General features: G+C 38.4%; 1 protein-coding gene across 4 annotated transcripts in view; it reads left to right on the top strand.

Annotated features, from left to right (window-relative positions):
• The window catches only part of STK38L (serine/threonine kinase 38 like), an 81,710-nt gene that overhangs the window by 49,636 nt on the left and 18,460 nt on the right, over positions 1-13,614 (top strand). For all 4 annotated transcript variants that reach the window (XM_070789920.1, XM_070789923.1, XM_070789924.1 and 1 more), the window contains 2 exons: positions 5,253-5,397; positions 9,178-9,229. In XM_070789920.1, coding sequence (XP_070646021.1) covers positions 5,253-5,397; positions 9,178-9,229 — 197 coding nt within the window. The remainder of the gene's footprint in view (positions 1-5,252; positions 5,398-9,177; positions 9,230-13,614) is intronic.

The raw sequence follows: 13,614 nt of genomic DNA, 5'->3' as shown, positions 1-13,614 counted from the left end.
TACTGTAGTTTTTAATCCAAAGGAAATTGTTAGATATGAGACATATATAATTTAAAATCCATTAATTTTGAGTTCAGTTACTCACCATCATTTATAGAATGCAGACTGTGTGCTCAGCACTTTGCCAGGTGCTGTAATTTTGTTACAGAGATGAACAGACATAGGTTTTGCTCTGATTAGGTTTTTAAACAAGGCATACACTTCCATGTATGTATAATGTGAATGGAAAAACCATGGTGATCATGGTTAAATTATATAGTGTTTGGAAGTCTCTTTTCATCACTCTATATCCCTTCTGGATCTTAGAGTTATAAGTTCATTTCATCTTTCTATGGAAGAATCCTTCTCTTCTTTTTATGTTTACCCCTCTTTCATAAAGACTTCAGGTTCGTAAATCTTTATCTCAAACTGTCTCACATTTTTTCTGCCCTGCTAATGCAAACGCTTTCTGTGGTTTGGAGTTGTTTTTAGTACCCCAACTTCTTTATGTTTCACAGAAATTTCCCCCCCAAATTTTGCTCAGTAATATTTCTGGCCACTCCTAGCCCCCTAGTTTTGCATCATCTGGGAAAGCCCTGTCAGCAATAGGGCTTAATATTGGCCATCTCCTCCTGCCACTTTGAATGGGCAGAGGTGTCCTGGGCAAGATAGTGGTCAATCTTTTTTTTTTTTTTTAAGATTCCACTTTCTCCTTGTGCCATTAAACAGTTGAATTGAATAAACAATTCTCTGTTTTGATGCCGTGCTCATCAACTTTCTTAAGTCTTTACATCTAACTTGCCTACAAAAACAGAGTGCATTTGCCAAAACGTGCAAGTTATCTGTTTCTTGTTCCTCTGTTTCTTACTGTGTAAATCCGTAAATTGCCATTATGTCTTGTTTATCAGTCTCTTTTGAACTTTGTGAGGATTAAGTATCTTCCATAATCTAATTGCCCTGGAACACTGGCAGCTGAAGGCCAGACCCTGCTCCTTGGCAGGCAGAGCAGAGCAGCCTGTTTTGTGAGGCCCTTTGGCAGCCTGTCAGCTGCCACACCCTGAGTTCATCATACATCCTTCTTTCTGACTTCTAAAAGCATTTGTGTTGTTTAGTCACTAAGTCGTGTCCACCTCTTTGTGACCCCCATGGACTGTAGCTCCACCAGCCTCCTCCATCCATGGGATATCCCAGGCAAGAACACTGGAGTGGGTTGCCATTTCCTTCTCCAGGGAATCTTCCCAACCCAGGGATCAAACCCGCATATGCTGTATCTCCTGCATCGACAGGCAAATTCTTTACCTCCTAGCCACCTGGGAGCATTACTGATGTGTTATTTCTTTGTGCTTTTTCAAGGGGCATTATAAAAGGTTTTATTTATTAGTTTTTTTCACCATTCATTTTTTGAAAGGAAACTATAAACCTTGGATAACTATAACTGAGTCTTGACCTTTTTTCCTCCTGCTGATTGGCAAACCAATTTGAAAATTCTCTTGTCAGCTACAGATATTCTGGACAAATCAGAAAGTACTCTTAAAATTTCTAGATATTGCTCTTTGTTGGAGTTTCTAAGTCCCCCCCACCCCCCGCCAAATATTAAAAAAAGTAATAGGCACTTTTTTAAACCAGTGTTTGAAAATAACTGTCTATAAACTTAAAATTTATATGCCTAAAGGGGGTTCCCTCAATACTGCTGCAAATGTCAACCTATCCGCCTTTATGAGGATTTAGGATACGTATTACTTCATTAACGATGCAATGTAATGGGAAGTCATACAGTAAGAAACTACTAGACTTCCTAAATTTATTTGACTTCTTCCACTTCCAGCCAGTCTTCCAGCTCCCGCCTTCCTCACCAAATCCCCAAGTGCCAATTAGCAAACATGACTGGGGATGTTTGCTCTGTACTATCCCATCCCTTCCTTTCCTTTCTTTGACCTTTCTGCATCCGATCCTGAAACATAGACCATGAACCCAGTTTTCTGAGATTTCCAAAGATAATGTGACAGCATTGCCTTAGGTAGCATTCCAAGCTTTGTCATCATGTTCAGTCGTGTCCGACTCTTTTCAACCCTGTGGGCTGCAGCCTGCCAGACTGGTCTGTCCATAGAATTTTCCAGGCAAGAATACTGGAGTGGGTTGCCATTTCCTCCTCCAGAGGATCTCTCCTACCCAGGGGTCAAATCTATTTCTCCTCCATGGAAGGTGGATTCTTTATCACTGAGCCACCTGGGAAACCATTCCAAGCCTAGTGCTCAAAAATCACTTGGCCAGGATAATTCCTGAGCTCATTTTATTATTGTTTCAAAAATAATATTCACTATTATTAAAGCACATAAAAAATTAAACTAAATGCCTAAAATAATGTCTTACATTTGTATAATTTCTACGTTGTGTTATCTCAGATGGCCTTAGACTAGGCCTGTAGCTAGCTACAGTACACAAGTACTGTAATTCCTGGGTCTGACGGGAAAGTGACCTGAGTTCAGAGCATTGTGGTGATTTGAATAGGACCCTGGTGGCTCAGATGGTAAAGCATCTGCCTGCAATGCAGGAGACCTGGGTTCAATCCCTGGTTTGGGAAGATCCCCTGGAGAAGGAAATGGCAACCCACTCCAGTAAACTTGCCTGAAAAATCCCATGGACAGAGCAGCCTGATAGGCTACAGTCCATGGGGTCACAAAGAGACGTACACGACTGAGCAACTTCACTTTCACTTTTTCACTTTCATGTAATCATTTAGCAGCAGAACCTGGATTAGATCTCCAGATATCTGACTCCAAGGTTCAGTAAGTTTCTTTTTCTACAGTTGCCACCCTTTATAGGCAAATTTTGCTAATTTTTTAAACTCTCCTTTCACTCCATCCCCTATTTGATAAGTGGACTCATTTCATTGAGTAATACCTACTCTGAGTCCAATATAGTGCTATCAAGGTGAACACTCAAGAACGATTCAGGGCAAGTTCTTGCCCAGAAGTGCTCCAAGTTTAGTGGGATAGGCACATGATGTGATCAGCGCTTATACCTGGGGTATTTGTTACATGTGGCAGAAAGCACACTTGAAATAATGCCATTTGGTCTCTTCTGGCAAATTGATGTCTCTCCTGGCAGGGAACCTTAGAGAAGTCACCATAGTAAGGCTTCTGTCACATTGGGCTGTGAAGGATCAGCAGTAGCCCTGCAGATAGAGCATAGGACAGAACTGGTTCAGGAATAGGTCATGCCAGGGCTTGGAGGCATGAAAAGGCCAAGTGAGTGGTGAGGAAGGGCAGCAGATAAGGCCAGAAAGGCAGATTGGAGATAGGCGGGGTGGGACTCCGAAGCTCACCAGCTGACTTTTCCAAGTTTCAGTTCCTTTCTTTACTGGGCTGTTGTGAGGAAGAAATGCAATCATGCTTGGGAGTGCCATGGTCTTAAAGCCTCAGGCAAAAAGGGGGAAATTAATGAATAAACTCTCATAAAGTTTCTGATAGATATCAGCAGTCTGTGTATGAGTTGTCCTTATTTATCTTGCTGAGCTCATTTGACTTGCTGTACATGCCATGGACAATTTTAAACAAGTAATGTGGTCAGCTTCTTGTTATAAAAAGATTCAGAGTAGCTAGCAGAGAAACAAGTTTATGATGTTAAGATAATAAGTGCAATTTTAGACATAATGAGGTTCAAGCAGTAGATTGAGGTATAAACTCACTAAGACAACAGCAGAACTGGGAGTTTGCCATAATTAAATTGTTTACTTTCAACCTATGTATGACTTGTCTCGCATGAAGAATGAGATTCCTGGAGTGTAGTTCAGTTCAGGTCTGTATCTAGGGCTCTGTGTCTTGCTGTAGTTAGTTAACCAGAGGTTGGTGTTGGGAGTAGGTGGCAGATTTGGAAGAATACTTTTAGCTATTAATGCAACGTTGGATAGTTACCCTGGCAATCTGGATCTTCTCTAGTATGGTCTGTAATGATCTCCCATCTAGATTAGCAAAAGCTTCTTTAATGTATGGAGCCATTCTAGGTTTTTTGTTTTGGGTATTTTTTGGGGGGCAGTGGGGTCTAGATGTAGACTATGGTGAGCAAGTCTCTAGGGTCAGTGCCCACCAGAGTTCAGTCTTAACATTCCTTATCTTGTCTAATTGTCTACCTTATCTTTTCCTTCTTGGTTTTGTTGTTGTTGTTGTTTGTTTGTTTTTTGGCCACGCCACACAGCATGTGGGATCTTAGTTCCCCAACCAGGGACCAAATCTGTCCCCCTTGCAGTGGAAGCATGGAGTCTTAACCACTGGAACTCCGGAGAAGTCCTCACATTATCTTCTTTAAACCAGTACTTTGCTTGGCTGGCTCAATGGTTTTTAAAAGTTGGCACCTGCATGACTTTAAGTAAACAAACATTGTCCAGGAAAGACCACAGAACTTCCCTGTTGTCACCTGACTTGATTCATATGTTTTTGCTTTCTGCCTGGTTCCTACAGGCATTTGAGTTTCATCTGAAAATGAAATGGACCTATCAGTCTAGAGTAGTGTACTAGACTTTGTCCTAGCACTATTTGGAATGACTTAGGATTCAGGATGAAATAGGGTATCCATGGACTCCATTCAGAGGGGCTTGTTTCTGGGGCATCCTTGGTTAAGCCTGCATTTCCACTGCAGAGGGCACAAGTCAGGGGATTAAGATCCCACATGCTGTGCCACGTGGCCAAAGGGGTTTGCTTCTAAAAGTAGTTTTCCCTAAAACATAATACCCATAAGAATTGCTCTGACAGATGTTCGTGTGCGTATTTGATATAACACTACTTGATTCATACAATTTATATGGCAGAAACTACTTCTTGCTGTTTAACTAAACTTCATTAACTCTTTTGGAGATGTATGTTTATTGGGTCATAAGTATTAGCAAAATCTTGTGAATTTTATTTAGTAATCAGTAAGACAACCACAAAATTGATTGAACCTTTCTTGTTTTGAGTGACTGGTGAATATGTATGTGACTGTGTTCGTATTGTGTGTGGACTGCTACTGGTGCTTCTTGAGTGTGATTTACATCAGCCAGCACAGAATTATTTCTGTTGCTTTGGAGATGGTGTATCTTTCTCTTTCTTTACTATATTTACTAAATACTGTGTTTCATTATTATATTATGTTACTTATAATGTGAGAGACTCCAGTGTCTTAACTGTTAGGGTACAGTGTTGTTGCCTAGTAGAAATCAGGCCATTTCTAGAGTTTGTTAAAAGAGATAGAAAGTTTCCTTTTCCTATGAAATAATTTGTGTCTCTGTGTCATTCTAGTTTCTGTTACTATGGCAATGACGGCAGGGTCTACAACCACCTTTCCTATGAGCAACCATACCCGTGAAAGAGTGACCGTCGCCAAGCTCACATTGGAGAATTTTTACAGCAACCTAATTTTACAGCATGAAGAGAGAGAAACCAGGTATAGTAAAGGCTGGTCAACATTTTCTGTGTAGTTAAAGAAGCTATTATGTTGCAAGTGGGATGTAAACATGTTGTCCGTTAATAATATAAATATTGTGGATCCTTGAATGCTGATTTTAAGTTTCTCATAATGACAGTATACTTGGTTACTTGTTTTACCTTCACAGAATAGTGTCTTGTCCTGGCACCAATATATTTATATCTCATGTTAGTTGATGTTTTAAACAATGTTTCTGACATTGAGATTATGGTATATCTTTATACTTTCTTTTGTAAAAAAACTTTCTTTTAGAGAGCTAATTCATGAATGACTGCTTTTAATCCAGAAATATTTGTAGTGTTGTGTGTATATCAGTGGGAATGAGAGAATTTTTTTAAAAATGACGTTATTTTGCCTTCAGAAAACTTAGAGTAAGGAAGATAATGCACATGAATATTATATGAAAGGGTGAAAAGTATGCCCTTTGAGAAGGGTGAAGAAAGGAGAGGTTGTTTTTGACAAAGGCAGCTGGGAAGGCTTCATCAAGGTTGATGGCATTTGAACAGAGTCCCTAAGGAAGAGTACTATTAAATATGCATGAAAGGGAGAAGGGAGAGGTTAACCAGCTGGAGGGAGGATACTGGAGACAGAAGAAAGCACCTTAGCAGGTCAGGCATTGTCCAATTTAACTCCAACTAAATTTTTACCATTTCCTGCGAGTCGTGGACACTTCAGATCAAAGCTATTCTCATGGTAGTAAAGAGCCTTGAAAAATTTTGAACAGAAGATCTAAATGATCACAGGTGCTTCTCTGGAAGACCACTTTAGTTGTGTTGTACAGAATGGATTGTGGGAGGAGAAATTAGAAACAGGAAAGGATGTAGTCCCAGCCAGTGGAAAGTAGGCTAGCTTTAGGATTATGCCAGCAATAGTAGGGAAGATCTCAGTGAGAAAGATGGGAGAAACATGGCAGCTACCCATATAAGGAATCTGAGAGAAAGAAGTCAGTGCTGGCTCTGAAATTTCACACCTGGGCAAACAGAGAGTGGTATAACTTAGTGAAATAGAACTCAAGGGGAAGAATCTGGTTTTGGATGTAATTTTGGGTGGGTCTAACTACAGATTAGACGTGGCTGGGGAGAGTACAGAACTGGAAAGTGAAACTCAAGTGACTGTTCAGAAGTCAGCTTAGAGGAAGGAAATAGAAAGCTAAGAAAGGTAGAGACTAGTGAGGAGAGTAAATGCGTCTTTGATCAAAATTCCTAGAGGAAAAGAGGAAAGAGAATGGAACAGAGGTGAATTAAACTGAGTTCACCATCAGTAGACATTCCAAAAGATTCAACTTAGGCAGAACGCAAGTGAGCACACTCAGAGGATCTAAACCTAAATATGTAGATAAATCTCAGCCAAAATGGACTGTATAAGAAAACTTTGACAATAATGATACTATCTTAGATATTTTAAAGAATAGAACTAAAGTATTTTTCTACAGTAGACTATCAGGAGGGAAGTGGAATTAAATTGTTCTTAGAGATCAGTGTGTCCTAAGGATAGGGATACAACATAGAGAGGAGTAAAGATTAATTAATTTCAAGCTTTGACAAATTAAGAATGCTTGTTATAATTTCTAGGGTGGCCACTAAAAGAATAAAATTAGTTTGTAATTTTCAAATTAATAGAAGGAAAAAAAGAGCTAGGGGAAAAATAAGTTCAGAAGAAAGCAAGGGAAAAAGAAAAACTGAAATACCTAAAAGTAACCACAAGTAGAAATCACACCATAAGTTAGAAATAAAACATATAAGAAATTACTGTAATTGTAAATATATTGAAAGTCTGAAAGTGATCAGATCATCAAGGAAGACTGAATGAAGTAAAAGAGAAGCAAGGAAGGAAAGTCCTGTATTTTTTCAGTGGCCACTTAAGTTACCATCTTTCTCAGTGAGAAAGATGGAAAAACATGGCAGCTACCCAGATAAGGAATGTGAGAGAAAGAAGTCAATGCTGGCTTTAAATTCATGAGAATTTTAAAGGTTCATTATTGCCTTTTATTGCTGAAACCTTAAAGTAACTCAGTTTTGCCTTCTGTTCCCAAACAAAAGAAAATAGATATAAAAATTAGTTTTTTAAAAAAATCATGGTAAGTGCCATAGAAGTCAAATTAAATAGCTCATGTTTCCTAAAAGCTTGTACTTTAAGGAACATGTGATGGATTTCTTAGGCTTAATTAATTGGATAAATGCATAAGCCAAATAAAGTACCAATCAATACAAAGCTTAAGATCATTTCAGGAGGAAACTATGTTTTAAGAAGGGACAAGAGAAGCCTGTGGGTCTTCTCATTTAGGTATGGAAACAGATGAAAGTTTTTGCATCTCTCCCCAGAAGGAAGGATAAGTTACTGAGGTGTTGGCTTTAGAAGACGAGCATAGGGATTTGACAGAAGAATAAAGTTGTTTGTATATTGATAGTCCCCCCTGTGATAATGGTCTTCTGACTCTCTGGATTCTTCTTGCAGAGAAGAAAACTCAGATCATTCACCAAGCAGCTCTGGTGTCTAGAGGGGCATGATGGCAGACACAGAGTCCAGTATCAGGAACTTAGTCCATTCAAAGGGTTGGCCTTGGGCAATCATGTGTAAACAAAATATAAAAATCAGTGTGATTAGCACCAAGGTAGGTGCTTATTACTAGAATTGAGGAAGTAAGTGGAGAATATTCTTATAAACAGCTGAGTTATGAACAGGCTTTAGATAGTTTTGTTATGAATTTTCCATAAGAAATAAAGAGGATCTTAACAGTGGTTTAGGAAAGAGCTTCCCTTTGGGCATATTTTCATAAACATCATGGTTTCAATCCTCAACCCTTATGGATAAATCTTTGAACGTTAGTCTTTTTCTAGTATGCTGCAAAACTAATTTGGAAAAGCTCTCCCAGGTTTATCATTAGGACAAAAAAAAAAGCAATACAGTAGAAATGAAATACTAATAGTCACTTGGAAATGAGTTGCAAAGTAGATACTACAGCTGTCTGTCTGGTTACCAGTTATTTCATGCATACTGACCAACACCACACATCCCCTCACCCCACCCCCCACTCCCTCTGTAGCTTAAGTAACTTCAAGGGTACATTTTAAAATATTGAAGAACTGAACTTGGCTATACCTAGCAATGCAAATATTCTAGTAGTTAATGGGTTATTTTCTTAATGTATATATATATCACTTTCCAATTTCCCAAGAATTATAGTAGAATCAAATATACTTAATTGCACTGAACATCTTTCCTTGATTAATTAGGAAGATCAAGTTTAGAGGTAAAGTGAAGGACGTAGACAAGCTTTAGCTGATAAGCGTTAAAACCAAAGTTCAAGCACAGGGAAGCCTAGAGATATCTACCTTAAAAAGTTTTACTTTTAGTCACTATAGTTACCTTTTTATACATCTAGGATAAACACTGATAAATGTTAATGATTTTGGAGGTTTGAACATTAGATAACAGAGTTTTCCATGTTAGAACATGAGTCACCTTTGCTAACAATTCATTTAGGCAGCTTTAGAAGTAAATTATTCATTTGGCTAGTATAAGACAGCTAAATCTGGACTGGGCTCATATTTTGAAAAATAAATATATATATACACACACACATAATCACTCTTTTTAGTGATTATTTTGATTCAACTTGAAAGATTTGTTTTTTAGCAGAGCAAACTGAAGTGTAAATTTGAAAAAATAAATGTACATTTCTTAAATGGAAATACTTAGGAACACATTTAAATTTAAATTATTTTTTCTTCTAAAAAGGCAGAAGAAATTAGAAGTGGCTATGGAAGAAGAAGGATTAGCAGATGAAGAGGTAATGTAAGCTGTAATTACTATGACTAATGCCTCTGTTATATACCTGAAAGTCACTAAATCTGAAATGCTCTCACTACAAAAAAAAAATAGCATTTAGTTATGTGATGTGATGGATGTGTTAACTAACTTTATTGTGGTCCACATTTCACAATATATATTCACTTGTATCAAGTCATCACATTGTAGGAGATGCCTTGGTGATGGACCCCATGCTTCCACTGCTGGGTATCTGGGTTTGATTCCTCTTTGAGGAACTAAGATCCTGTGGATCACATGGCATGGCCAAAGGGTGGGGAGAAAAATTACCACATTGTATACCTTAAACTTACACAATATTATATGTCAATTACCTCTCAATAAAAAGGGGGAAACTATAATAACTGTACAAAAGCTACCCCAGTGGCTTTTTCAAGTATTAGCGCTAGTGGTAAAGATTCCTCCTGCCAATGCAGGAGACATAAGAGAACACGGGCTCGATACCTGGATCAGGAAGATCCCCTGGAGAAGGGAATGGGAACCCACTCCAGTATTCTTGCCTGGAGAATCCCACGGATAGAGGAACCTGATGGGTTACAGTCCATGGGGTCACAAAGAGTTGGACATGACTGAAGTGACTTAGAATGCACACATGATCTTATAATTTAGATAGTGTGGGTTTAATATTTGAACGTGGTTCTTCTTACTGTGTTGCTATGATGGAAATCTTTGAAAGGGGGAAGCTTTTTTTTAATTCTAAGAACATATATTCAGTGAATAGTATCTACAGTATTCTAGGTGTGAGGAATAAGAAAAGAGGGCTCCCAGAAGAATCAGTTAATTGCCAAATCTTCTTTTAAATTTTCCTGCATGTTTCTTAAAACCTCCTGGTTCACTAGTCTGGTGCCTGGAACCCAGTCGTGTAAATGGCTGTGTATTTCACCTGAAGACTCACTGCCCCCAGCTAGTCTGTCTTGTGTTCTCAGCTATGTTCCCACCCCCAGTTTTCCTATGCACTGCAACCAGGGTTACCTGTCAAAACCCAGATCTGACCAAGTCACTCTTTTGTTAATACCCTTCACTGGCTCCCATGTTCTCTCAGGATAAGGCCAACTCGTAACGTGAGTGGATATACAAGTCCCTTTATAATTTGGCTTTTGCTTCCCTTTCTCTCACCTTATCTCTTGTCACCCCACCGCCAGGCTGCTCAATGGGATAGAATTATTTTCATTTCCTTGCTCCTGCCTGTAGACTTTCTTCTGTGCATCTATGCTGCTTGGAACTCTGCCTTCTGCCTGCTTGAGTTCCACTACTCTTCAAGATGCTTTCTGTCTCTTTCTAGGCAACACGTCCACTGGGACAGTACACTGTTCTTGTCCCTGGGACAGCCTTAAAACCATCTTCCCAGAGTAGAAACTCCATGACATCTATTCAGCATTACGTGATCCGGGCTGGCAGAGGGCTGGGATAAATATTTGGTAAATGAACAAATGGACAGTGGATCTCTCCCTAAAGAGTTCATAGATTAGAAGGAGAGATTATATGTGTGTACGTGTACAAATAGGTATACATGATAGAATGTGGCAAACTTTGAAAATATGGAGGGATTTTTTCCTAGTTCAGGGGATCAGAAAAGGTTTCACGGAAGAATTAACAGTTGATTTGAATCCTAAGGAAATAGGTAGAATTTACATGATTGTTAAGAGGTACATTCAAAGTAATGAATATGTGCAGCATATTGCACTTTAAAAATGAACTATATGAAAGCAGATGTCCAAAGGCCAAGCAAGTGTCATAAACAAGAGAAGCTGGCCACATTGGTTTCCTAGGGACATTTCATCTTTTGATCTAAAATATTTTACATACTTAATTTTTTTTTTTCATTTCCACGAGGAAATAGATTTTTTTGTCTTGTTCTAAAGATTTTCTCCTCACAGTTTATCTTTTAATAAAGAATACCACTTTTCACTTTGCTGAAAGAAAACAAGACCACCAGCATGATTATACCGGTTTCCCATGATTGGCACTGGGGTGGATGGAGGTGGCCTGGTTTCAGGGCTATCCTGTTGGCCCAGTGAAGCCAAGTTCTGCTTTTCAAGAGAAGCTGGAAATCTGGACTTGTATGACATCATTTGCCTTTTCAAAATATTGGCAAGTTAGAATGATTTAAAAACAACTTAGGGGCCAAATCACATGCATGTAAGAGTTGAGTATAGCCTCTCATCCACACCAGGAGGTACTAAGTACATCTAGAACTGTTCTCTTTAATTCTCTTTAACTCACAGAAAATGTGAGGCTCTAAAAGTTCTCAGTGGCCTAAAATAACCATGTATAAAAACATCCAAAAATTTCAGTAAAGATATTAGAATTCACAAATGCTTCTTGTTGGGCCCCATGCTAAGCCCTAGACTGTCACAAATAGACATGGTCTCTGAAAGAATGTACAGTGTGCTGGAACTGTCTTTATGTGGGGTGGATCTTTTCAAAGTAAAATTGTTTTATAAAAATAAATTTATCCTTAATGCATTCTGTAATAGAAACTAACTTGTGAAATGTAGCCATGAGAAACATTTATAAGAGATGAAGTTGTTACCTGATGTATTCCATATCTTAAAACTTCTGTGTACACTGTCTTCTACAAAAATTGAGCACCCTGCAAAATGAGCATTTGAGGAACACTCATTTGAAGAGGAATGGAGAAAAAAAAAGAAAATGGTGTATTTCTAGTTCCATCTCCTTTTAAATCCTGCCTAACATAGAATATTATTTACTGTAAGGGAAAACCAAACTGCACAAGTTTAAGCTGCAAGAGAGCCTTGAAATGTTAAGCCTGCCCGTAGATTTCTGTCGTCATCTTCAAGAGGAAAGAATATGATTACCAAAAATATGATTATAACTTTATTTGCTTTCCAAGATGACTTGATTTACACAAGTTGTGAGCAGATATATCAACATGCTTTTTTCATCAGTTTTTTAAGAAATGTGAACTTGTTTCAACTCTCTTTGGACTACAATGTGGACTTTGATACTATGGATAGGTTTTTTTGTTTTTAAAGTACTATGACAGTGTCATAGGTGATTTCCCTTCTTCATAGGTTTGTATATTCCATACACTGTGATCTCCCTTTCACCATTTAATAGCTGTCTCCTGACTACATAAATATTGTTTACTTACTACACTACACAACCTGTCAAATAGTAATAAGCATTACTTTCTTTGACTGCCTCTCTTGTCTGTCGACTTTGAGCATAATTTATGAAACTGTGATGAGGTCTTTTCCATTCAGATTAGACAAGTTGGAGTCTGCATCCAACTGTACATTGTTAAATCCATAAAGCCAGAAATTCAGCCTGCCTTTCAGAATTGTTGTATTAACCATTTGTGTAATTTTTAAAAGGGTCTTTGCTTCTTTGAAAACTGGTGTTATAATGCCACCGTGTGGCCTTTTTAAGTTAGAGTCAGAGTTTATAACAAGCTACTTCTGAACTATCCTTTTGTTTTACTAATAATTCATTTTTCAACATTATTGATGCAAAAGGCATTTTTAAACAAAGAAGTTCTTCACTATTTTCACCACTGGTGTGACTTCATTTAGCTGTTTAAAGGTGTTTAGATTGAAGACATAATTTCATGATTTTATTTTTGTAGACTTTGTTAGAAGTATCAGAATTCCATTGTGTTGATAATGCATACTTGCATATTTCTAATTAATAATTCACTTTACCAATTTGGAAACAGTTGCACACAGGGGTAGGAAGGGGCTATTCAGTGGTTATATCTTGAACTACATTTAGGAACAGTGCTTCTGAACCATTTCAGTCATTTCGACTTGTTTCTTTCAGACCTGAACCTCTGCATGCTTGATAGGGTCCAGTTGAAGATGAACTGGGGCTTGATCTTTTCACTGATTTTGTTTGTTACCCATTCTGTGTGACCTCCACTATGTTATTGTTCCGTTGCTAAGTTGTGTCCAACTCTTTGCAACCCCATTGACTGCAGCACGCCAGACCTTCCCTGTCCTTCACTATCTCCTGGAGTTGGCTCAGGTTCATGTCCCAGTCGGTGATGCCATCCAACCATCTCATCCACTGCTGCCTGCTTCTTCTCCTGCCCTCAGTCTTCCCCAGCATCAGTGTCTTTTCCAGTGAGTCAGCTCTTCACATCAGGTGGCCAGAGTATTGGAGCTTCAGCTTCAGCATCTGTCCTTCCAATGAACATTCAGGGTTGATTTCCTTTAGGATTGACTAGTTTGATCTCCTTGCTGTCCAAGGGACTCTCAAGAGTCTTATGTGACCTCTACCAGATTGAGCTAATTTGACATAATTCTATGTCAAAAAGCAGAATTTTGTTTCATGAGGGGAAGGAAAAGCAAGGTTTAGAACAATGAAATAAATGCCCATTCCAAC

This window comes from Bos indicus, chromosome 5 (assembly GCF_029378745.1).
Source record: "Bos indicus isolate NIAB-ARS_2022 breed Sahiwal x Tharparkar chromosome 5, NIAB-ARS_B.indTharparkar_mat_pri_1.0, whole genome shotgun sequence".
Taxonomy (NCBI): Eukaryota; Metazoa; Chordata; class Mammalia; order Artiodactyla; family Bovidae; genus Bos; species Bos indicus.
Note: the sequence above shows the minus strand (reverse complement) of the source record. Positions and strands in the feature narration are given on the sequence as shown.